The sequence below is a fragment of the Daphnia pulex genome, chromosome 2 (assembly GCF_021134715.1).
Source record: "Daphnia pulex isolate KAP4 chromosome 2, ASM2113471v1".
Lineage (NCBI taxonomy): Eukaryota > Metazoa > Arthropoda > Branchiopoda > Diplostraca > Daphniidae > Daphnia > Daphnia pulex.
Window position 1 is genome coordinate 8,705,257 of NC_060018.1, and position 24,777 is coordinate 8,730,033.

The window sequence follows — 24,777 nt, forward strand, 5'->3', positions numbered from 1 at the left end:
AATAATCTTCACGTGACTTTCAATTTCAATCACCTCCCCAGAAAAGACGCCTTACGTTTCGCGATATATGAAAATTGTGCAACGGTTCAACGAAATTAGAAATTGCTTCATGGGATGCTCCTAAAATAGTTAAAAAACTGGCGTTGCACTCTATCAAATTAATAAGACGACTCCCAGATAGGAATTTTTGTCCCAAGGCGGGACCAAAGCCGTGTGAATGGTGCGGTGGGCACAGGAGAAAAAAGGAACGAAATTCAGAGTCCAGAAAAAAGATTTATTATTAATAATTTCTTGATTTACTTTTTCCGTCCCAAGTACGTCTAAGGTCCATCCAATGGGACGGGATAGGGACCGATATCGGATCTCGGCGAAGCAAACATTGACTATACGTAAGAGACGTCCAAGGAATGTAAACTTGGGAATCTGCTATGTTCCAAGTACATCTCAGACGTCTCAAAGTGACGTGTTTGGGATGTCTCCGGGACTGCACTGTGCTATCTGGGCTCTGATCATTTGGTAATTTACATAACGTTTTTCGTGTTGAAATTTTTTTATGCTTACAATTCTTTATTCTTCAACTAGGTCAAAGGATAGAACGAGGTATTCTGAGAGTTCAGTTGCTGCTTAAAGTGGCTTATATACAGTGGGTACCGAAAGTATCCGTACGGCTGAGAGGATCAGTAGGGAAAACGCGTTTTTCAAAACGCTCCCATTAATTGAATTTTCGGTAGAATTCAATAACATTTTTTTCTAAGATTAATATTAGGGTGGGGTTTTATGTGATTTTTTTTTGAGAATTTTTCAGCAACGCGATATGTGGTTTTTATCGCGTTGCGTAAGTATCCGTACGGCCGAGAGGCCTAGTAGGGAATGGGCTTACTTTGGAGGCCTGTCATTCGGCATCTACGTAATATTATAGGGTGGGAAAGTTCTTAAAAAAAGAGCTGCATTAGCTCTATGTGTGGTGATAAGATCACATTTTACAAGTTTCATTTATAGTAATGAAATCGAAATTGAAAACACGAATTATAAGTTTTCCGTTTATTTCCCCTCGATTCCCCCTCACCAGTGTTACCATATCTCAAAATCTCTTTCTTCCCTTGAACGGAAGAGGGAGAAAGAGAAAAGGTATAGATTATGGGATATGGCAACACTGGTGAGGGGGAATCGAACAAATTGAATTGTTAAAAAATTGACAACGAGCCTAAGGCTATTCCAGACATTACTTTCTTCCCACCTTTCGCTTTTTTCCTAGCCCCCTAAATTTATGTAAAAAAGCCAAATACAGTTTCCCGATGTATGGATAGGTGGCTTAAAACAAAAAAATCGCTGTTAGGATTTTTTGTAGGTTACTGTACTTTAGTTCTTTACTTCTTAACAAAAAATGCAACTTTTTGTCAGAAGAGGGATCCGAACACACGCCCACAGAACTGGACTTCGACCTGAACGCAGCGCCCTCTTGATGATAAATATTAACTGTCATTAATTAACATATCAACCGAGACCACTAATTTATTCTTATTTTACTAATAATTCTATATTGGCATTAATATTAATTCCTACTGTGAATAACGTTACTGCTATGTTTCCTTTGAGATTGGAACTCATGACCACTAGTTGGTCAAACAACTTACAAGACTAGTGCTCTGTTACTGAGTTAATGAGGCTTAATTATCACAGACTAGTTCTCATAGTGAGGCCTATTTGAGTAAAAGCCATGATGAATGTGACAAAAATATGCAGTGTTCTGTCGAATACACTTTTAGATGCCGCTTTTCGTCGTTTTGAGGGCGGTAAATTACCGCCCTCAAAACGACGAAAAGCCTTCTTTTGAGTATTACCGGCGGTAATACTCAAAAGAAGGTAAGGGTAAGCAATTCTTCTGGGTAAAAATAAGTATGGGTGGAATCAAAGCTATTAGTTTATTCGACAGAACACTGCAAAAATGTGAACGCTTCACGATTTTGCGTGTCATCCATCTAAGCAGCCAATTTTCTCTGTTCAATTGAAACAATTGGAGCAAATTGGAATTTGAAACCAAAATGGAACAATTTGGAACAATTGGAACGAAGTCAAAATAATTGACTGTCTTTAAGCGTCAAAGGCATCGATTGACGGCTTGTCACGACGCCATTACTATTAAATGTTTCATTTGGTCTCTGTTTTCCTTTAGTAACTTCCAGTTTTTATTTCCGGCATAGCTTGATAAACTGATTTAAAATAGCGGGGGACGACGCCAAATAATCAATCATTCAACAAAGAAAGGGCTTCCCCCTTCCGTTGGCTGGCCTAGCCCGTTCTCCCCTTTTGTCTTTATGCGCCCAAATTTATAGTTTCAACTCACTCCTTTTTTGTACTCTTAAGTGAGAAGCTACTGCATCTGGCAAATGCTGTTACCTTTTTTCAAGTGGCAAATAATGATCTTTAAAAATCCCAATCTCCTTGTTTTCTAAACTCGCCGGCAAAATACGTGCTGAAAAAAAATTCCGAAAAAGGCAAAACCTGAAAAAGAATGGAGGGAAAGGCTAAAAAAATATGTCAACAACCAATTTCGATTTGGCCAAGGCCTGAAACCTCCACCTCGTTCAAAGTGAGCAGAACTTGTAAACCAAATTGCTCTTTGTCCACTGAAAAATGGAAGAATAAAGGATGCATTAGGTAGAAGTTTGACCTGCATTTGCAGTTTTCAGCTGAAAGAGGTATATGTGTAAAGGTAAAAAATGTATACATCGGTCTCACCACATTCTTATTTCCCTCATTTCAGATTGCTAAATGCTCTTATTCAGACAGCTCAAACGACAAAGTTCTTACTCAGCCATCCCCATTCTATTCCACTGATGTAAGTTCAATTCAGCACAAGTTTTCTATTCATGTACCGATAATTTTCTTTTCATTTCTTATTACATCAGAATCAGAGCTCTAGCTCTCTTCCAAAGATCTTGATGAATGATATCAAAGCTGATTCACAACCACCCTCTTATTCTTCAACTTTAGCTGATGTAAGTTGAATTCAGCACAAGTTTTGTTTTCATGTATCGATAAATTTTGTTCATGTATTGATAAAAAAATGTTCATTCCCTGTTACAGAATCAGAAATCTGGAGCTTGAAGGATAACGAGGCTAATTTACAATCATCTTTATTTTCTACACCTTTAACTCATGTGAGTGGTACACCAAATGTTTGGTTAGCTGCTGGAGTATCGTAAAAAAAATTTTCTTTGGTTCTTCATTTCAGGTGCAGAGCTGCGGCTCGCTTTCACGCAAGATTCAGCTCGGTTTCACGTAGTTCCAGTTCGCCTTCACACAGTTCCAGCTCGCCTTCACACAGCCCCAGCTTGCCTTCACACAGTTTCAACTCACTTTAAAATATTGAAGAACCATTTGGAATGGAACTGGCACGGAAGTTTGACGAACAGTCATCGAGTGCACTCAACTTAACAGACATTGTTCAATTACAAAAGGTAAGGGGAGAAATTGATCACTATTAAGCAAGTAAGAAGAATATTTATTTTATTTCATTGAATCTTCTTTTATAGATGTATTTCAAGTTGCCAACTTCTGCTCCCATACACTGTGAAAGGTCACGGAAGAATGACTATTCATTGCGCCTTCCAGCTGGCTGGAAAACAACGATGGAGTTGATTGATCAACAGTGGGTTGGAAAAGACCTATTCGCGAGCAAAGGAGTTTTAGTTGTTCAACTAAAGACATGGTGGTATATCCGCCTCAGCCTCCAGGTCCCAATTCGAAATCGACTCCTGCTGTCGCATCATACATTTTCAGTCGTCTTTTCCTATGGATTCCAAGGCGAATGTGGACCTTCGACTTTTTCAGTGTCCAGTGTGCAAACAGCCAAGTTCTTTAACATCAAAGGTACTCTATAATAGAGAAAGAAGCGTCGTTGATTTTGCGACCAAATATTATTTTGCGGCCAAGAATCTCGAATGTCGTAATTGCAAAGGAACGTTCATATCTTACGACTCGCTTCTGCTAGAACACACAGAGAAGATTACGTCCCAGCTTTTGCGCAGGGGCCATGCTAATGTTCTCTGTTGATTGTTCAAATTTTATTGTATGTATTCCGTATGAAATACAACACAAGGTCTCACATGAGATCCCCTTATACATAGTTGTTTAACAACATATATTCTGCTACAGTGTTAGTTTACATTCCAGCAAAACCAATAGTTTGTTTAAATTATTTTGTGTAGTTGATTATCAAGTGAGTGGTCATTCTATGAATATTTCACAGTTACCTGTGTATCCGTTAGACAGTTCTACATTGTTTGACCGCAATCAATTTTCATTTTGGTTATATAGTTTGATCTTTCGAATGGGAATTCATCCGATAATTCACGGACTACTTGCATAAACAGTCGTACATACATTTCTCATAATGAACTTTGAATTTGATTGTCTTTTTGAAATATTCCAATGTAAATGTGGAAGAAGAAGAAGAAGAAGCGCCTTGACGCTTATCCATAACCTCTCCTCCTTCATTCGTTTACCGAAAATGACTCTTATTTTCTCAGCTTATTGTGTTTTGCAAAGACGTAGTTAACGAGAAATGGAACGCCTCCTCCGAGAAAACCATGGATTTCTCAGAGGCGTTAATCAAAGCTATATCTGCTACCCTACAAAAGAGGATAACGTGACTAGCATGACCAACTTCTTTGCCAGCAAAGCGAAATAAATTTTTTTCACCCAAATAGGAAGAAATAAAAAAATTCTTTCGGGATTCTACATTACCGCATACAAGGACATTTCTTCTGAAACGCAGTAGGTTTTTAAATACTTCTATAGAGTTCGTGACAATTACTCTCGAAACCGAAAGTGGTATTGATGAAGGCAAAGTTATCTTTCTGTCAAACAATATTTCTAATCAAATATATAATAACCAAAGTTGTTCTTTCTGTCTACAACATTTCTCGTTGTTTCGCCGTCTTCGGTAAACTGAATAATTTGACAGTTACGCTTTTTCTGTTACAGTTATAGTACCCACCAAACTATTAGGTACACCCTCCTATTTTCAGTGCATTCTTATTGCACTACGTGTCCTAGAAAAAATGCAATAACTCTTGAACCTCTTGGGCTAGATTTTTTTCCTTTTGGCCCTGAGTAGATCTAATGATGATCTACATTTTTTCTACACATGAAGTTGTCGTAGGATTAACCCCCACGGCGCTACGGTATCGTTCAGTTTATTAGGTACACCCGTTTCCCCCCATATGCGCCATGTTAAATACGGCGTTTTCAAAAATTTACAAAAAATACTAAAAATAAAGCTAAATTTTTTTTCTTTGTGCCAAAAAAAAAACAAAATTCTTCACTCTATACAAATATAAATAATGATTTACAATAAAATCAACTCAGAGAACCCTTGTGAATGAATGAAGTGATCTTTGCCGAGTCATCTGTTCCGTTCGGTGGATTCATTGTCGACGCGGGAGGCTACCAACTTCTCTCAACGTCGACGCTTCCCGTCTTAACGGTCTAGGATTTCTCCTTAAACAGAAAGGTGCCAAAGCATAACGGGCAGTTGTTCAAGCTGAATAACGCTTCCGGTCACCCGCCGATTCCCGGTACGCGATAATTGAGTTCCAGTGCCTGGCAGCCGCGCGGGGAATGCACAAGTGTTGGCAATTCCTGTAGGTCATTGGTAACGGATCAAAAGCCTCTCATCCCGATCCTCAATAGCTACGCACTTGACAAGCTGGACAAACCCCGTCTCCCCCGATTGCGGCTTGACAAGCTGGACAAACCCCGTCTCCCCCGATTGCGGCTCAAAATGCAGCGCTACGTGTTGACGGTGAGATATCCCTGGGAAAGAGAATCAAGACTCGGACGCATTGAGCAGAGCACCCATCGCAGTAGCAACTCCTCGGGACGACCTGGCCGAAGGAACTTCCTTCGTCCCTCCAAGGATCACTCTGCTATGTGCTATCGACGGGTTGGATCCAATGGTCATCTATCCCGTTGTAGAAAAGGTGAAAGCTGCCGCCGTCACTGATCCTGTCATGAAGGAGCTCCGAGATTCGATCCTCAACGGTTTTCTGAACGAAAAAAGGCAACCTTTCGCTTCGACCCTTTTGGCGCGTTCGGCATCATCTAGCTATCGACAGAGAAGACGTGATGATTTTCATGGGAGCTCGAGTCGTCATTCCGAAGGCGCTGCAAAGCGATTTACTGCGCGGTCTACTGAAAATGCACCACCAAACTACGGCAACGGGCACGACTGCCTTCTTTTGGCTCAACATGGATTCCGAAATCGTAAGTCTTGCCGGTGCATACGAGGAGTGCACCTCTGGCCTTCCATCACACCCACCTGAATCGCTTCAAACTCATGAGGTAGTTTCGCGACCTTTTAGCAGATCTATGCAGATCTCTGCCAACTCAAATGTCGTCATTTTATCATCCAAGTAAATTCATTTAGCGGCAGGTCTCATGTCTTCTATTTTACGGATGCCCACGTTTCCTCCAAGAAAGTCATCAACGCCGTCCGGGAGCTGTTAATCAATGTTAGTGCCAATGTCAGACGGTGGCCCTCAATTTCCTTCAATGGAATTCAAACAATTTTTAAAGGAATGGGGAGTTTAACGGGCTCTCGGAAGCTGGAGTGAAATCCACGAAGAAGCTGATCGCCGGATCCTTCACGTCCGGTTAATTCGACGTCAACAAATTTTGACACTTGCTTCTTCTCTTCCGCAACACCGCCATTTCCGGTGGTCAGTCATCATCATCTCAAATCATCTTCAATCGCCCCATAAGCGACTGCCTCCCAGTCCATCGCCGTTCGTTTGCTGCCGAGTGGCAGAAAGGTGCTGACATCCTCTAAAAAAGGGCTGACGCGCGAGGGAGCTGAGGACGGAATATTTCAATCGCCGATCACATCGGTTCTGATTCAACGCCCGATTTTGAAATGCCAACAATGAAATTGGTCAACACCCGGCGTCATAATCGGAGTCGGACCAAATCGTGACTGTCTAGTCAAAACTGTATCCGCTGCACTTGTACACTGTAAATCTTCGACCGGCGCTGAACAAGCTGTCGTTCCGTGTGCAGCACCCGACCCAGCTCCAGTTGACCAAGGCGAAGAAGATCCTCCTTCACGAGGTTCAGCGCGGGCTCCGAAACAATCATCGTCGCATCCTTCTCATTCGTGGTCAAAACAGTGTTGTGTATTAATCATTAAGCTGTGCACCTTGTTTTCCATGGCAATTATCACTGCTTAATCATCTAAAATACGTGTAATGTGTTGTACCCCTGCACCCTTCTGTCTTCTTGCCCACTGCTATGTTTCCCTCTTCAGTCGCCATTTCGTTTTCCATGTCTATGTCCGCAGCTTTCCAAACAACACCATGACGGCAAGTGCGAAACACTTGTGATTTGAGTCTTATTTTCCTGCCTTGTATTTAGCGGAGCCACACAAATCCTTATTAGTTGATCCGCGCTATTTAACAAGCGATCTCCCACTCAACCGGACCGAAATACACCCTTTTTTCCGGAGGTCATTTTCGGATATTTTTATCTCTTTTGTCCCCGAGATAATAGGGATTGAAAATCGTGAAATATCACGAAAACCCAAAGTCTCCCCCTCCGGCTACATCGCTTTTAGCCGTATATTCGATTCCTACAAAAAATTAGTTGATGTAAATGAGCCCTTTCATCCCTCTTCCAGAATACAAAAGGATTTATGAAAATTTGTTGAGATGTCTGAGCTATCACGATTTTCGTGGTATTTTTTCGTCGACCATTTTTTCATGCATTTTATTTGGCGTTGCCAATTGCCGTATATGTGCTTTTCGCCCCTTTTCTGTCCACTCCTTCGCTTTTTTCGTATGTATCGAGGACTTGTAAATCGATATAGATGATGGGACCTGATACATAGAAAACAATGGAATAGTGGAACTACAACTTAAAACTACAGAATTACAGATGCATCTTATGCCTCGCGTCTTTGTAAAACATTTACAGACTCTAGATTTCAAGAATTCCAACAATTCCAACAGAATGATATCTGCGTTGTCTTTCCAGACACAACTATTTTATTGTTTTTCTTCGACCGTTTCTCAGCATACACATTCGTTTCATGTATGAAAAAGTTAGTATGAAGTTATGCAAAATACTATCCAAACACAAAGCCAATCAATTAGAAAAAATTCATTACTTATTCATTCACTTTTATTCTTATTAATTCACCCAATTAATCTACGAAAGGCTCCTCCTATCATTGTATGCATCGGCTCTATGAAAAATCCTGTTACCATGGGAAAATTAAGGCGAATGAAAGGACTAATAAGATTGGGATCAAGAGAAAAATCACTCACGCGATAGCTTAGTAAATCAACATAATTTCGCAGGGGAGCATTAACATTCTGCATTACGATTACTTTACTATCTCCGAAAATTTTACCCTTTTGGATACAACGATTGCAAGCCCAGTATCCCGAGTGCCCTTTAAACTTCTTCACTCAAGAGCGCATGAGAGTGTCAGAAATAACGCAACGAAGGGAGGTAGTGAAGCATCGTTTGCTTTGCAAACTAGATTCTTCAGTTTCAGGCGAAAGACGAATAAATAAGTTAATTGTTGGGTTTAGAAAACTATCAATATCACTGGGCTTGCCCTTGCCACAATAAAATCCAATAATAAAGGGAGATGTCTCTTCATGTTCTCTTGTACCTTCATTTGATTCAGAGTTCAGTCGAATGGAATGGATTCTCCCAAGTATCGGAGTGACGGAATCAGCATCTTTGGCTCGAAATGGTTTTGATTCATCAATAAAGACGTCTACTTCATGGTTAGGCAAATCATGTTCCAAAACTGGACCACGATTTTCACTTAATAATCGTTTTTGGGCTAAGTTTGCTGTAAAAAGTGTTTCAAATGCTCAATCTGGCAATAATAAGAAATTAATTGTATTAAGAGCAATATTTTTTTAGGAAATACAATAAAACGTACTCTTTTCACGATCTCATTGGGCAGGAGATGTGGGTCATCAACATTTACGTTGACAAATTCAAACAAATCAGCGTCGCGGTATATGATGTCGAGAAATTCACCACTAACAGCGCTTTCTAAACCGAAATGGAAATATTTTCCATCCCGAGCGGAATTGCTGGAGGCGTTTTTTTTAGAATTTTCTGTTTCATTCGGTTGCCAATCAAGTCCATCAATGTTTACTAGTTCTTTGCCTGTATTTGGTAGCTTTGAATAGATTGCTTCTGGTTCATAAAACTTTAGCAGCATCAGAAGATATTTTAGCCTTTTAGGTCACAATGATTTTGATTTGTATTAACTTCAAAATGTTGCAATAAGGCAAAAAAAGACAAGGTTGGCTTTTGATGCGACTGGGTATCATTAAAACCCAAATAATTTTCAGTTTCAGATTGAATTATCTGGTCTTCATCGTAATACTTGTCTGTGGTTGGCTCAAAAATCTACATAACATAATGAAGTATGAGTATGTAACATTCTGTTAACAATTGAGGTAATTTTCGCCCTACTGAATTTGTCCCATTCTATGACACTGTGTTTTAACAAGATTCACCTTCGTTCTCATTTTTAGGAGTAGTCTATTAAAACATGGAAATTTACGTAAAGTTTCTTTCTCACGTAATGTAAGAAATAATTTTACATAAAAAAATATTTGCCTACCAATTCCACACACACTGTGTCATTATTGTCCGATATCGCTTCTTAGCGACCATATTTGCCCACTAAATCTTTGCAATGTTTTAGAACTTTCCAATTTTCTGTAGGTACTCCATTTGATTCCCATGAATGATTTGCCGTTCGTCTGATCTTTGACTGGTACCGCAGTTCGAGATTTTTAATAATGCGTTTTCGGTGTCGGCATGAATAGCAGCAATGAGAATGCTTTCCACTTCGGAATCAGTATACATGCTAGCCCAAGATTTTTAGTTTAAAATTACGAACATTTTCTTTATTTGTTGAATTAATACTTGTGAGTTGTAGTACACTGAAATAACAAAACAAATCACGAATCAGTTTGTTTATGACAATGTAGCAGTCGACTTTTGATTGATCAGGAGCTTATACAGTGAGCTATACGACGAATCAGGTTTGCTCGGATTCGACAGATTCTTAACTTGGCGGTTTTCAAGCAGGATCCAAGTGCAGCCGTTCAGTGTGATGTGGGGACATCTTGATATCGGACAAAGTAGATGTTTATGGTTTTTTATTGTGAACCATTAATTGGACAAATTAAAAGAAATGGAATTGCGTCTATGTTGTCAATCAATGTATATTGTATTACTAAGCAATTTTATTGGTATACAATTTTATTATACAATTTAGTATACAAGATGGCTGATAGAAAGGCAACCGGCTATGTATCCCAGCAGTTATGCTTTTTAATTTTTCATCCTGCAATTTTTTATTAAAAGAATCTTTTAGATTATATTAGCAGGATATTTCATATTTTTTCCTTCCACTTCTTTTAATGGAGAAATTATGGCTGCTTTATTGCTCAACCGCACAACAGAAGACTAAACAATCTTTTGGACCAAAGTGTTGACTCGAATACATACACAGAGAGTTAGCAAGGTATTTTACCGTGGTGTAGTGACATTTCCATTTTAAACATTTGTGCACAGAATGTGCTGCATAGAAAAGAAGAAGTTTGGTATTCTTTCTTAATTTATATATTTTCATTAATGTAATATATATTTTTCACCGAGAACGCAACATCCCAATCCATCAGCTTCATGTTCCGGCCTCAAAGCTTGTATATACCAGAAGGTATTTCTCCGGCCAATACCTAATCATTGTGTGTAAAATGTAAGCTCATTTGTCAGCTTGTTAAGGCTTCCTTATCATTTCGTTTTTACTTTGTTTATATAATGAATGAGAACATGCTAGCCAAGAGCAGAAAAGGCATTCTCCTCGATTGCCCAACATCCTCTTTCTTGTATCTTCATTTCTGGGATCGTTTGATTTTATCAGTTAACTCGTTGGCTGACACATTTTGCTTCTCCATGTTAGATCTTTTGAATTTCACGTGTTTTTACGGTGTGGAATACTGGTATTGCTAACTATTAGCTGCAGTCTAAATTTGGTCTTGTAGCCGATTTATTTTTAGCACCATACTTTTCTGCCAGAAGCCGGTCTTTAGTGAACTATCGAGGAGGTTGATCCAAAATATTCCAGTAAGACGCAAGAAAGTTTATATGCGTTTAAGGCATAACTCAGTAGGGTACTTCAACTTTAACAGATAAATTCTCATTATGATTTACTCTTTTTGTTCTTTCCAGATTCGCCGGACAATTTGCACAAAATCTGGTAACACCCCTTCGGAAAGAGCCTTCCTATGCTTATCCAAACTTTACAGTTCTGTTGATCGTTCGACATTCCAAGGTCTTTCCCAGGTAAAGTTGAAAATTTAAGTGATCGAGAAAGTTTTGGATTTACTCTTTTATTTTCTGTGCATGCTAAAAGGAAGTTCTACCAGCAGCCTGTGTAGCACTGGGAAATGCTGCGTTCCAGATTATGACAAACAAAAAAAAACCTAGACGCCATTTTATTCAACATCAAACATCTCCTTATCCTTCGTGAGCAGGTCGTATCAGTGTCATATTTCATTATTTTAAAGCGCTGGTCACGATTTACAGATTGCTCCTTTTCAAGTCGATTTTGTCGGCAAGAAAATCAGTCTGGATTTCAGATAGAACAATTAAGAATTAGAACAAATCTCCAAGTAAGACGACCAATTCTTATTTTTGTTTAAGCTGATGCAGATGAGAAGAACTGCTCCTATTCATAATTTTGCGGTTTCGTAGTCGTTATTAGTCCTAATTCAATCAGCACAACAAAACGTAAATATCATAGTTAATCTATTTGTACTGGCAGTCAGGACTACAAAACGGCAAAACCAACATCATGAATAGCGACAGTTTTTCTCGTCTGCCACTAGATGGGTGGTATTGCCAAAATGGTATTGCTCCCCAGAATCTGGGGGTAATAGATTTTACCGTAAACAAAAGCTATTTCATTGTTACATAATAGGGGCGCTGTAGACAAATAAATATTACGCGCTCGAAAGCTATTTAGGGAATGTATTTAAGGACAGCACGCTAAAAATTGGCACCCTTTACTGAGAGTCATTATAAATTTTCACGTGTATTCTGCTCTTTAGTTGGTCGTCAAGTGATCTAACTTTTTTCTCTTGTTAAAGTGTTTATCTAATATCGTGGCAAATGGCATTGAATTACACAAACTATGAATAATTTGCTGGGGAGGAGCCTTACTATCAATATCAGGTAAATATATTTTATGTTGTGTGTCTAACTGATTGTTGAATGGCGAATATTATGTTGATTTTAGGATGGCCCACTGGTAAATTACCGTAAACATCGCACGTGGAAGGAGAAGTTACGGTGACACAACAATCGACCAGCAAGTATCTACATTAGATACAAATCTTTCTTAACACATCATTTTGGTTTCTGATCAACCAGATCTTTATGGCACATTAGGGCATTGGGTTTTAGTTGTTCCAATTTATTGGATCAATCTCACGTCTAAATATGTTCTTTTTTCATCCGAATTTTCATCTTCGTGGTACCTTCCCTCAAGACTGGAGTGATATGTCTTTAAGTCGAAGACGCTTTTCGACGATCAAATTCATCGAATATTTGATTACTGATTTCGTCACGGAAAATTTCGGTGAGTTGTAAAAAATGTATTTCATAATGGTTACCTAAAACACCTTCATTTTTTACAGTAACGAATAAAGAAGCTAAACGACAGGAAAAGAACGAATTAGAAAAATTAGAAAGTCTCTGAGTTTCCGGTCAATTCGGTTTGAATGAAGAACATTCTCATCAAGATAATAATTTTAGAGACTAAACGAATGATGTTTTAAAATTTTTACTTGTTATTGTTTCATCAGTATACTATCATCCTAGAGGAGTGGTGGAGATATAGGGCCGGTCGAAATAGGCCCCGACGAAATAGGCCCGACAAATAGGACCGGACGAAATGGGACCCTACGAAATAGACCCACTTAAAAAAAATTATAAAGCGGTCCTATTTTTCCGTCAAAGTGGGCCTATTTCTCCCTTTTATTTCTAAGTTCCATGGGAAACTCTAAAAAAATAATCGAAAAATTCGTCCTATTCTCCATGAGAGAGAAGGCGTTTGCGTCTTTAAAAGGGCATTTATTTTCCACAACTGCCCTTCCGTGGCATGGGCAGCTGAATATGGCGTCCGGTGATGCTGCCAAAAACGTATGCGAATAATAAATAGTATGTCCGGCTTCATCAATTGAAAACCCCGTGTGCAAACTTTATGATTTCAGTTTTTTTCCCCAAACCTTCAATGCCTTTTTTCATTCTCTTTTCCCCACCTAGGTGATACAAATGATCAGAATAAATACGACACTAAAAATCCACGCGATTTTCCGTAAGCATTCTTATTCATGTACACTTTTGTCATGTTGAGGATATGGACCTGTCAATTGACGACATTCACTTCGATCCACCTGCAGACTGTAATGATAGATTACACACAAGAGATTATTCCACGACTGATTGTGCTGGAGATTTGGAATTCTCAATTTAACTGTAATAATAGTATTTCTTTATTTTGTATCATATTTCGGTATCAATTGTTAAAGTAATTTTTTTAATATAAATTAGACGTCAGATTCAAATGCCGGTTGTTCAACATCTCTTTCGAAGTATATCCAATCAAATACCACGGCCCTCCATATCGTAGTTTTGAAGACTCACAATTATCCGTAAGCATTCAAATTCAGGCAACACTCAAGTCTGAGTAGGCCGTAGTAATAAAAGAAAATAAAAAAAAAATTCAAATTCACGCGTAACTAAATATTGAGAACTATATCATTGTTGTCTTGTATAGGATGATGACCTGTCAATGGAAATCCACTTCGATCCAACTCCAAATAGTCGATCCACATCAATTGGGGACTACTCCATGTATGATTGCATTTGAGATTTGACATCCTCAAAATTGACTGTAAGCATAGCTACTGGTATTCCTTTTGATAGTAGACTGATGAAAAAGATTTTGAAAGTTTTATTATGTTTTGCGATTGTAACCTATACCGGTACAACAAAGAGAGTAGTTGGTATAACAAACGTGAACTTAGCTCGATTGAAAACGATTGTTGATTGTTTAACACAACAACACGAATGAAGAGTTAATGTTGAAATTGACGATATGGCCTGCAAATCTTTGCTACTTTGGATACAATCAAGACAGCAATTCGTGGGGAGGGGTAGGGGTATTATGGATGACCACCCTTTGAATGAAGTACTTGAAGACGAAGAGTTAGATGACGAGGTTGAAGAGGAAACAGTTGGTCAAGGGTTAGACGGTGGTAAAATGTCAGAAAACGCTGCTTTTAGGCATGACGACCATCATGTTCCAGTTAGAGGACCACCAGTTCTAGCAAATATTTTTATTAATTTCGTTGTTACAGGTCTCACAACGAGGTTTACTGCATTAGTTGGTAGTTGGCCCGTCGCAAAGTTAAAAGGGAGGCAATTGCATTTTTAAACAATTCACGTCATTAAGAAACTTGAAGAAGTTGGCTTTATAGTCGATCGTATAGTTGACGACAATGCTAAAGTCAACGTGAAGTTATTTAAACTTTTTCAAAAACCGGCTGATAAAGATGATTTTAGAGTTACCCATCTAGCTGAACCTTCCAGGAAATTGTACGTTTCTTACGATCCCACGCATATCCTGAAAAATGTGAGGAATCAATTGTTGGAACGAAACTTGAAATGGGAAGGAGAAAGGATTTATTTTTCGTTAATTAAGCTTTTATTTGCCAAAACACTCATCGACGGTTTACCATTATGTCGTTTTTAACGAGGCGACATATTGACCCCAAAAAATTTCGAAAAAATGAAAGTTGCTTATGCACGGGACATTTTCAAGCCTGAAGTAGTAGCTGCGTTGTGGTGCATGAAGGATATGTTTCAAATGGGATTTGAAAATGTTGTTCCATTGACCAATTTTCTTGAATTTTTTGGAAGTGGTTAAATTATCACGATGTTTGCAACCTTATCCAACATTATAAACAGAGGCTAGATGTGAAGAAGCCCTTCTCTGACCCCAGTGATGAGAGGCTAAATTAACTCGGATCTGAAATACCAGATTTCCTTCAACAGTGGAATAAGGAAAAGAGTAACGCCCTCGACTATTTTACAAAAGAAACTTTGGATGCAATAATATTAACCTCACGTTTAACAGCCAATTTAATCAAGTATCTAATGAACAACGGTCTTCAATTTTTTCTCACCAGGCGATTTTCTACAGACAACATTGAGCGTTTTCATGGTGCAGTGCGCACATGCGGAAGTAATGATCATTGCGGAAGTAATAATCATCCTGCACTTGCCTCAGCGCCATATAAAGAATAAGTAGAACAGAACTGGCACTAACATCCATGCATTGCAACACACCTTTGACCACCGAGGCTGTGTTAAAGAAATCAGATTCCTTCAACGTTTTCCAGGTATTAATTTTTTTCAGAAATAACTACTTTGTTTTAAATCACAAGACAATTTGTTTTTATGACAGTTCACGTTCCATTCATTCCTGATGCTTTGTCTTGCCCGCTCATATAAGGGGATATGCCATCCATAAAATTATACAACTGGAAAACTTTTAATTGATTGTTACTCAAAACTTGTTACTCCGACAAGCAACGCAAGATACCTGCGATTTGTCAAACATCTTGGTACTTATTTTTTATTTTGTGTAAACATTTCATGATAATTGATTGTTTTTACATCATTGTTAGATCGAGGTGGTTTAAAATATGTTGGGTAATTAAGATTATTGTCGGGTCAAAGCCGTAAAAGCATGGAACACACACACACAAGAAAAAGCAAAATCAACTGACAAATTACTAAAAGTGTTTAACTGCAAAAGGTTTTTTAAATTTAGAACTTGATTTCATACCTTTTGAAAGAAAAATTTGATGAAGAGATTTCTTACACGGTCAAAAAGAGACCAGACTTGAAGGCTGGTTAAAACACAAAAGAGAGAGTTTTTTTTTTCTTTGAAAACAAGAGATCTTTTTTTTTCCAACCAATAGAAATTTTTTGAATCTGTTCCTTTTTTAAAAATTATTTACGCCAACAAAATATACCTGTGAGCCAGTGACTTATCGTATGGGCGCTCTACCTGTTTTTCAGAAGAGTATTTCCGCAAATACGAACATGCTGTCAAATTTTTGATGATCTAAAAGATTTTGCTGTACTTCGTTTGGCGAAATGTGAAGAATTCAGATGTTCTTCTGCTGACGGGAAACACAGCACATTCAGGTGCACGATTTTGCGAACTGAAGAAAAAAGGTGTCGTGTACGAATTGAAAACAAACCAATTGTTTACAACAAACTGAACAAACGAAAGATCTTGAAACTTCCGAAAGAAAAATTCCGTAAAACTTTCAAAATCTTTTTCATCAGTCTACTATCAAAAGTAATACCAGTAGCTATGCTTACAGTCAATTTTGAGGATGTTAAATCTCAAATGCAATCAGACATGGAGTAGTCCCTAATTGATGTGGATCGACCATTTGGAGTTGGATCGAAGCGGATTTCCATTGACAGGTCGTCATCCTATACAAGACAAGGTATTTTTTTTTAATTTTAAATGGGCGTACTCGACAAGAGCGCTGCCCAATTGTAATGCCAACATATAAATTCATTATATTTACAAAGATTTATTGGGTCGGCAAGACTGTGTAACGAATTGAATGGATAGGCCGTGTGGCTGTTTCCGCTCAATCGTCAACTCAAAAATTAATTTAAAGGTGAAAAGAATTGTATTGTTCAAATTAGCTTTACGTGCCTACATGCGAAGCGCAAGGCTTCTCTAGCATGAGACGGGCGAATAAATGAATATGGAAACAATAATGAAATGAAGTTAAACCCGAGAGGTGCGACAAGTAGTGAGAAACTGAGCAACACAGTGACATTCTGCGACGGGTGAGTCAGAAAGACCGAACTAAAAAATGAGACTCTGCGTCTTGGTTTATACCGAAAACAAGTCAAGGGAAAGTGAGAAATAATAGGTCAAGAGAAAGAGAAATAGATAGGTCACAACTGGTCACAAAAGTGAAAGGCTCTTGGATCAACTTTGACCCAGATCAAAATAGAAAGACGCATCTCAGAACCCTTACATTACTCACCCTCCCGACAGGTTGCATCCCGCAACCTATAAAGAGGCATGAAACTGCACAGAACTGACAGTGAGATACACATTTACACATTAAAATTGCATTGTCTTGTTTAATCATGGCTGGCGAAAATTTTATTTATTTCTCGCTCCTATCAATATTTCTTGAATTAGTCGATAACTTGTTTCACGTTTCTTGATTCTTAATTCAACTGTAATATTACTCATACAGTCTACTCTAAAATGAATTGTCAGTTCTGAGCGGATCCTCTTTGGTTGTTCTGTCAGGGATGGTCATGATGCTGCTGTTGAGTGTATGGCCGTCCTTTGTGGTAGGTGGGCGGTTGGTCAAGGTTCTCCAATCTCCTCGTAGCGTTGAGTTCGAATTTCGCTGCCACCAGTGTAACGAATTGAATGGATAGGCCGTGTGGCTGTTTCCGATCAATCGTCAACTTAAAGATTAATTTGAAGGTGAAAAGAATTGAATTGTTCACATTAGCTTTACGTGCCTACATGCGAAGCGCAAGGCTTCTCTAGCATGAGACGGGCGAATACATGAATATGGAAACAATAATAAAATGAAGAATAAACCCGAGAGGTGCGACAAGTGAGCCAGTAGTGAGACACTGAGCTATACAGTGACATTCTGCGACGGGTGAGTCAGAAATACTGAAGTAAAGAATGAGACTCTGCGTCTGGTTTTACACCGAAAACAAGTCAAGGGAAAGTGAGAAATAATAGGTCAAGAGAAAGGGAAATAGGTAGGTCACAACAGGTCGCAAAAGAGAAAGGCACTTGGATCAACTTTGAACCAGATCAAAATAGAAAGGCGCATCTAAGGACCCTTACAACTGGTAGATACATAAGATTGGGGAAACTGGGCCTATCGGCCGTGAGAGTTCATGAAGGTCACCCGGTTACCACTCTCTCATATTTCTCGTCTGCCCGGCATGGTTAGACCTTCAAGGCCGCCTCGGTTGTGGTCGCCGGTACAGCCGAGAGAGAGAAGCACCCTGAAGCCCCCAATCCTTCACACTCCGATTTGGGGAATCTGACATTAAATGAGGATTGTAAGTAAAAGAGGAGAAGAATAAAGAAAGAAAGCATTTGGAATAATTGACATGGCGGACATATAATATAAGAAGCAGTATTGCTGGTTGCTGAAGTCAGCTCAAAGACTCAAGTGGCCTAACGCGAGCACGGCTAAAAAGAAGCCTTTTGCTTCGAAAAATAAAACGCGTGAATTCAGCCCACAAGATAGGACTGGAATGGAATGCAGTTGAGGCGGCCACTGGGAGAGCTCAGCCATGGACTGTGTTTTGAAACCAGTTCGATCATAAAGGGGACAGACGAAAAAAAAGTGTTCCACAGACTCAGACTGATCACCACAACAACAAACAGGATCAGCAAGAAAGCCGAAGCGATATTGATGCGCATTTAAGGCGCAGTGACCAGTGATGATTTGCACCATCAAATGTTTCAAGTCTAAAGCCCCAATTACCTGAGCGGATGCCACATCAGGAAAGAACAATTTAGTGCAAGTTTGCGCGGAAGATAGCCATTCCTCATCCCACTCAGAGCTTAGAGGTTGAGTGATTAGAGACCTGGCTTTAGCCACCTAGTGAAAATTCGGAATAGTTAGGCTCACTGGTCAGGCAAGCAAGACTGCTGCCTGGAATCCGTCGGACTCCTAGCGCAGGCCAGTAAACACTGTAGATAAAGATTGAATAGATACAAGCAATGAAAAGTTCTTGATTCTTCTCGACACCGAAGCTACAGTGCTTGTCGTCGCATAAAGCAACCACATAAAAGCGGAGCACCCTGTCACGAACAGGATAGAGAGAGACTGTACCATCAGACGGAATGGCTATGTGACTAAGATCAATATTCCAGGGAGGATGACTAGAAAGATGGGGGTACGTTATCAGCTCAGTTCTTGGATATCACACAAGCAAGGGTAGCCTTTTATTAACGACACGGAGAAAAGAAGGTGAAAACATTTTGGCATGAGAATGACTCAGCAAAGCAACAGAGGCTAACTCAAAAGCCCTTGCCTCTACAGGTCGTAGATTGGACAAAATAATAAGGGTAAGGGTAAGTAAGTAGGTGCAGTTTTAAAAGCTCATGTAGCGAGAAGCGCTACTGAGCGTTGGAAGGAGCGCAGTTTCTTAATCACACTTTTCTTCCGCAGAGCAGAAATCCAGATGCCACAGCCATATAAAAGAACCGGTTCAACCACAGTTTCGTAAAGAAAGAGAATCCTCTTTCTATCGACACCCCATGTCAGTCACAAGCAATTGTTGACAGAAAAAAGAGCCCTCTTCACAGCAGCACATTTTTGAATTATATTATGTTGCCAGTTTAACTGGGCATCAATAAAAAATCCAAGGTAGGCTACAGTTTTCGTGCAAGGGATCGAGACTCCATTAATGAGCACTTTGAAAGGGGGTGGAGGGGCAAAGCGACGAGAGAATAGAATGACAATAGATTTAACAGCATTTAGAGAGAGGTTGACTCCTTCCATCCATCCATTTATAGTGCCACAGGCTTTTTAAATGTAAGCAATTGCCACAGCCGGATTTGGGTGTGATGTTATGATTGTCAGATCGTCCGCATAAGCAATAAATTTATAAGGAAAAGGGAAAACGATGCGCATAATGTCATCGATCAGAACGTTCCATAGGAACGGCGAAAGGACACCACACGTGCAGGCCTCCAACACCAATCAACACCGCCAACACCACACACACACCACACCACACCACCAACACCGCCAACACCTTGCAGGCATCCAACTTCCACTCTCTTTTCAAATGACGAACCATTATGAGAAAAAATTGCACAGCGGTCAGCTAGAAAGCTGCTTACGATTTTTAAGAGGTATTGGGGGCAAGATCTTTTAGACAGAGCAGCAATAATGGCAGGGTGCCAAGCAGAGTCGAAAGCACTCTTAATTTCAAGGAACGCGGCGGCAGAGAAGTGTTTGATCGAGAAACCATTTTCAAGCCATCCATTAACAAGCGATCCACGACTCAAGTAGACCGAAATCCCGGAGCGGTTTTCCAGATCTTAATCCGGAAAAGGCCTTAAAATATAAAAAAAAAATTTATCATGTTTGTCTTTGCACGTCGGATTTACCTGCGTTTGCAAAAAGACGAAATTCTCACCCGTTTACGAGATATTAAGTGTTAAAGTTAGGGTTTTTTGAATTTTGTCAGAAATGGGGGGTGCTTTGACATCGCTTTTCTGAAAAGCGGGGGAGCAAAAGCAAAAAATATTTTTATAAAAAGATTTATTACTATCTCAACCACCAAAATCCAAAAGGAATTTCTTTTCCGGATTTTATTGGTTGAGATAGGACTAATTTACTGAGAGGCTCATTTTTCCCTTTTCCTTCTCTGCCTGGCAGCCATTTTTTGTACTCTCCGTCGCGCCCCTTGCGGAAGCCAGCTTGGTTCCACTAAATATTAAGGCCGATATGACTTCTATGGGTCTAAAATTAAGGCCAATAGATAAAACCTTGTGCTGGCTTCCTAGGCCTTACTAGTTTGGTAAGAACTAAGAAATATTTCTGTAAATGAGTAGATTGATCAGATTCTCGTATTTGTAGATCACATTAAAAACAAAGCAACAAAAAGCTCGTGAGTCACTAAAGCCTCGCTTACACGCTTACATAGGGGTTTTTGTTAAGTTCTTAGTTTCTGAATTTCTGAATTTCTTAAGAAATTAAACCAAATTCTTAATTTTACAACTTAAACTATAAACCGAAGAAATAAATTGTTAATGAAAAAAGAAGGCGGTACTTATTAAAGAGGCGTGAATTTCTGCAAGCAGACGAAATGCGCACCGAAGTGACAGTCAAATTTGTCAAAAATTAAAAATGGACGACTACAATTTAGAAATGTCAGTATACGAGTGGAAAAGTAAATTTGTCGCCGGAATCACAGCCATGTTACTTGCTTTAACTCTGTTGAAGAAAAAAGACATCCTATCGGACGACCATGGACTAGATCATATAACAAACAAGAAAATCGTGATACCCACTCTTGGTATTTTACAATTCTGAAAGAGGCAGCTATATCTGATGCATATACTTTTCATAATTTTACGCGTATGTCACCAACGTGTTTTGAAAAGTTATTGTAAAGAATTGGTGATAATAAATTAATGCAACAGACACACACCAGATTCAGAAAGTGTATCACAGCGGGTATTTTTTAAATCTTATTTATGCAATAATCCTAATTCTAATTCATTATAATTGTACAATGTAGGAGAAAGATTGGCAATCACTCTACGTTATCTTGCCACTGGAGATTATCTACATTCTCTTGCATATGGATTCAGAGTAGCGGCATGCATTATTACTCGAAATACAGCAATTGCAATATATGAGAAACTTGCACCAACATATCTTGCTGTGCCGAAGGCTGATGAATGGAAGAGAGTTACCATGGAGTACTACACAAAATGGAACTATCCAAATTGTTGTGGAGCAATAGACGGGAAACACATCGCCATTATTTCCCCACCACACAGTTGGTCTCTGTACCAAAACTACAAGGGATTTAAAAGTATTGTTCTAGTGGCAATTGCTGGGCCAAACTACGAAGTTCTCATGTTTGATCTTGGAGAATATGGAAGACAATCTGACAGTGGCATTTGGGCATCATCCGATCTAAGAAAAGCATTCAGGAGCCACAAATGAGCACTTCCACCTCCATGTACTCTTCAATTGTCTAAAGAAGAATCTTTAATCCACCCCATTGTTCTCGTTGGTGACGACGCATGTGAGCTAACAGAATACATGATGAAAAGATTTCCTGGTAGGAGAAATATACTTCCTCAGGAGCAAACTATTTACAATTATAGGTATTATAACCTTAACTTGGAATTTGACATTTTTTTCTAATGTTAAATTGTATCATTTCATGTAACAGGCATTCTCGAGCCAGGCGCACGTCAGAAAATCTCTTTGGTATCATAACTACAAGGTGGAGAATTTTCTTAACAACTATAAACGCCAAACCAGAAAATGTAGAGCATTATACTCGTGCAGTAATGGCTCTTCATAACATGTTGATTGCTGAAACCAAACACTATTCAAGGAGTGAACAATCAGACTACTTTGACAGAAATGGTGGTCTCATTGATAGTGAATGGAGACGAGATGAAGAACTATGTAATAACTTTACTACTTTTAATAATATTGCACCATCTTCTACTCGTAATGCATCGAAAAATGCAAGGAGTTACGTGATTCCTACAAGGATTATTTCTGTAATGAAGGAAGTGTTCCGTTGCAGTACGATATTGTTAACTATACTAGCCAAAACAGTTGAAAAAAAGTATTAAAAATGTATTCCCTGTCAATGATACTGCTATTTTGTGCATGCATATTTTGTAATATGACCATTGGCTCATAATAAAGCGTGCAGTTTAGCAGAACTGATGTAACAGTTTAAATACAAAAATCAGCGATGATGAGTTTGTTGTATTAAAAAAATGTGTCATGGATGACAGAAATGCATATCAGGATTAGTTTATATTTCAAACCAATAAAACTTTGAATCAATATTATTTATCAGTTGGTTTCCACTTTTTGTAAGTTGTTTATATATTTTCCATGCCCAATCTGATCTGGTCACGCGCATCTTCACATTTGATGGCAGCAACACGAATTCCAAAATTGGCGGCATAACTGTACCAGTCTTTTTTATTGTCGTCAAGATCCGGTTGCTTCCCAAGAGTTGGCTTGCTTTCCACAAGAGATTTCATTGAGTCTCCTAAAAATGCAATTTTGGAATCTAGATCTTGCATTGTGTTCTTTCCTTTCTTGCTTTTTGATGCTGACTTGTTTGTAGATGACGTTTCTGAAGACGTTTCCTTATAATCTGTTATAATAAAGAAACCAAATAAATGAGGACAACTTAATACAACATATTCTTTATATATGTACCATGTTTTCTATTTGAAGGATTGTCTTTGGATGCATCTGCTGACTTCTTATTGGAAGAGGCTGTTCCTGAAGCTGAATTGTTTGTAGCCTTTTTCACTTCAATGTTTTCTAAGATAATGCTTGAAGAAGATAGGGGGGAATCCTTGTAAAGTTGACTTCCAGAAGCGTCCAAACCGTCATCAAAATCTAAATTTGTTTTTATTAAATGGCAATAATAATGTAGACAATATTAATAAAATGGACAAGGTAAATAACTTGCGATAGCCTATACCAATGTATTCATTGAAATTTCCACTGTTATTAGAATCTTCGTTGTCAGACGGGTAGAATGTTCCTGAATCCAGTATTCTTCTTGTTTTTTGCGTTTGACGAAGTGATTCACTGCTACATGATGATTCATCATAACCTGTCTTGCGTTCTACTGATTCTGTATTCTCAGAATTGTTATTCTCAGTCTCAATCTCCTTCTCGGCATCAATCTGAATCTCAGAATTCCCATTCTCATGAACATTTTTAACGGATTCATCATCTGACTTATCACAATCTTCCTCATCATCTTGCTCCAGTTCACTTTTCGGCATATTGCTCTGACGTCCCCTAATGAAGTAAAAACATTCGTTGGCGAGTGTGAAACTTTCAAATATGAATATTTTATTAAAACTTACACTCTTGGTCGAATAAATGGAGCAATGAACCCCATAGCTATGGGATTTTATAATTAAATACCTTTTTCGTTAGTAACAGAAAAGCGTTTATTGTACTTAAGTGAACTGAATGGAGCCAGGAGGAAAAACACACTTGTCTTGGCAGGAACGCGAGAAAGAAGAAGGCAAGATTTTCGTCTGCTGACAAGGAACGGAACATAAAATGACAAGAGAGCTGCACCATCTAGTGGTGGTTTCGGGAGGAAGGTTTGTGGAGGAAACGGGAAACACAAATTATGATTTTATGAGATATTTTTCTTTTAGGCACCGTGAATCTTGATTCCTTTGAAAGGGATAATTTATCAGGTGAGTCAAAACATTATTCCGTTATTGGAATCAGACCTGGAATAGAACATACAGGTATAGAGTCACGAGACATTTCAAAAATGGGGCGGGATAAGGCTTTAGTGAACATATCGGCAGATTGTTTTGTTTTCAACACATATTGCGTACTAATTACCCCCTCTGCGTGGCTTTTCCGAACATAATGATACTGAACATCAATATGTTTGGTACGCTTATGGTTTTCAGGATTTTTGCTAAGATGAATGCCCCCTGGTTATCACAAAATAACGGCGTTGGAGCTTTTTGAACTATCCCAACATCTTGCAGTAAGTTGCGCAACCAGGCAATTTGTCTTGATGTTTCACAAGCCGCAACATACTCGGCTTCAGTAGTCGATAGGGAAACAGATTGTTGTTGTCGACTTTCCCAAGTCACTGGACCTCCGTTCAACATTATTACATACCCAGTCGTTGATCGTCTGGTGTATATCCCCCGCATAGTCAGCGTCACAGAAAGCAATTAGACAATCATCTTTGTTACTGCCGAAATAAATGACATAGTTTGCAGTTCCCTTTACGTAAGCAAAAATTCGTTTAACCGCATTGAAATGGGATTGATCAGGATTGGAAGAATATTTGGCAACTTGC

At 38.8% G+C, this 24,777-nt stretch overlaps 2 protein-coding genes and 1 non-coding gene across 5 annotated transcripts; 1 reads left to right on the plus strand and 2 right to left on the minus strand.

Moving 5' to 3' along the window:
* Nucleotides 1-3,993: 3,993 nt before the first annotated feature.
* LOC124189053 lies at nt 3,994-4,094 on the minus strand. The gene has a single exon (XR_006872607.1). It is a non-coding gene; the product is annotated as a U6 spliceosomal RNA (small nuclear RNA).
* Nucleotides 4,095-21,062: 16,968 nt separating this feature from the next.
* On the plus strand, nt 21,063-21,890 carry LOC124202226 (protein ANTAGONIST OF LIKE HETEROCHROMATIN PROTEIN 1-like). The gene is made up of 2 exons (XM_046598529.1): nt 21,063-21,231; nt 21,457-21,890. The coding sequence occupies exons 1-2, from the start codon at nt 21,063-21,065 to the stop codon at nt 21,888-21,890; spliced, it is 603 nt and encodes a 200-aa protein (XP_046454485.1).
* Nucleotides 21,891-22,656: 766 nt separating this feature from the next.
* Nucleotides 22,657-23,961, minus strand: LOC124203098. Of its 3 annotated transcripts, none has more exons than XM_046599705.1 (4): nt 23,807-23,961; nt 23,413-23,738; nt 23,142-23,327; nt 22,657-23,068 (listed from the first exon to the last, which is right to left on the minus strand). In XM_046599705.1, the coding sequence occupies exons 1-4, from the start codon at nt 23,839-23,841 to the stop codon at nt 22,908-22,910; spliced, it is 708 nt and encodes a 235-aa protein (XP_046455661.1). In that variant the 5' UTR covers nt 23,842-23,961; the 3' UTR covers nt 22,657-22,907. The 3 variants fall into 3 exon arrangements, with proteins under 3 accessions (XP_046455661.1, XP_046455645.1, XP_046455653.1); XM_046599689.1 differs by having other exon boundaries at nt 22,657-23,076; XM_046599697.1 differs by having other exon boundaries at nt 22,657-23,076; nt 23,868-23,958.
* Between the last annotated feature and the right edge of the window lie 816 nt (nt 23,962-24,777).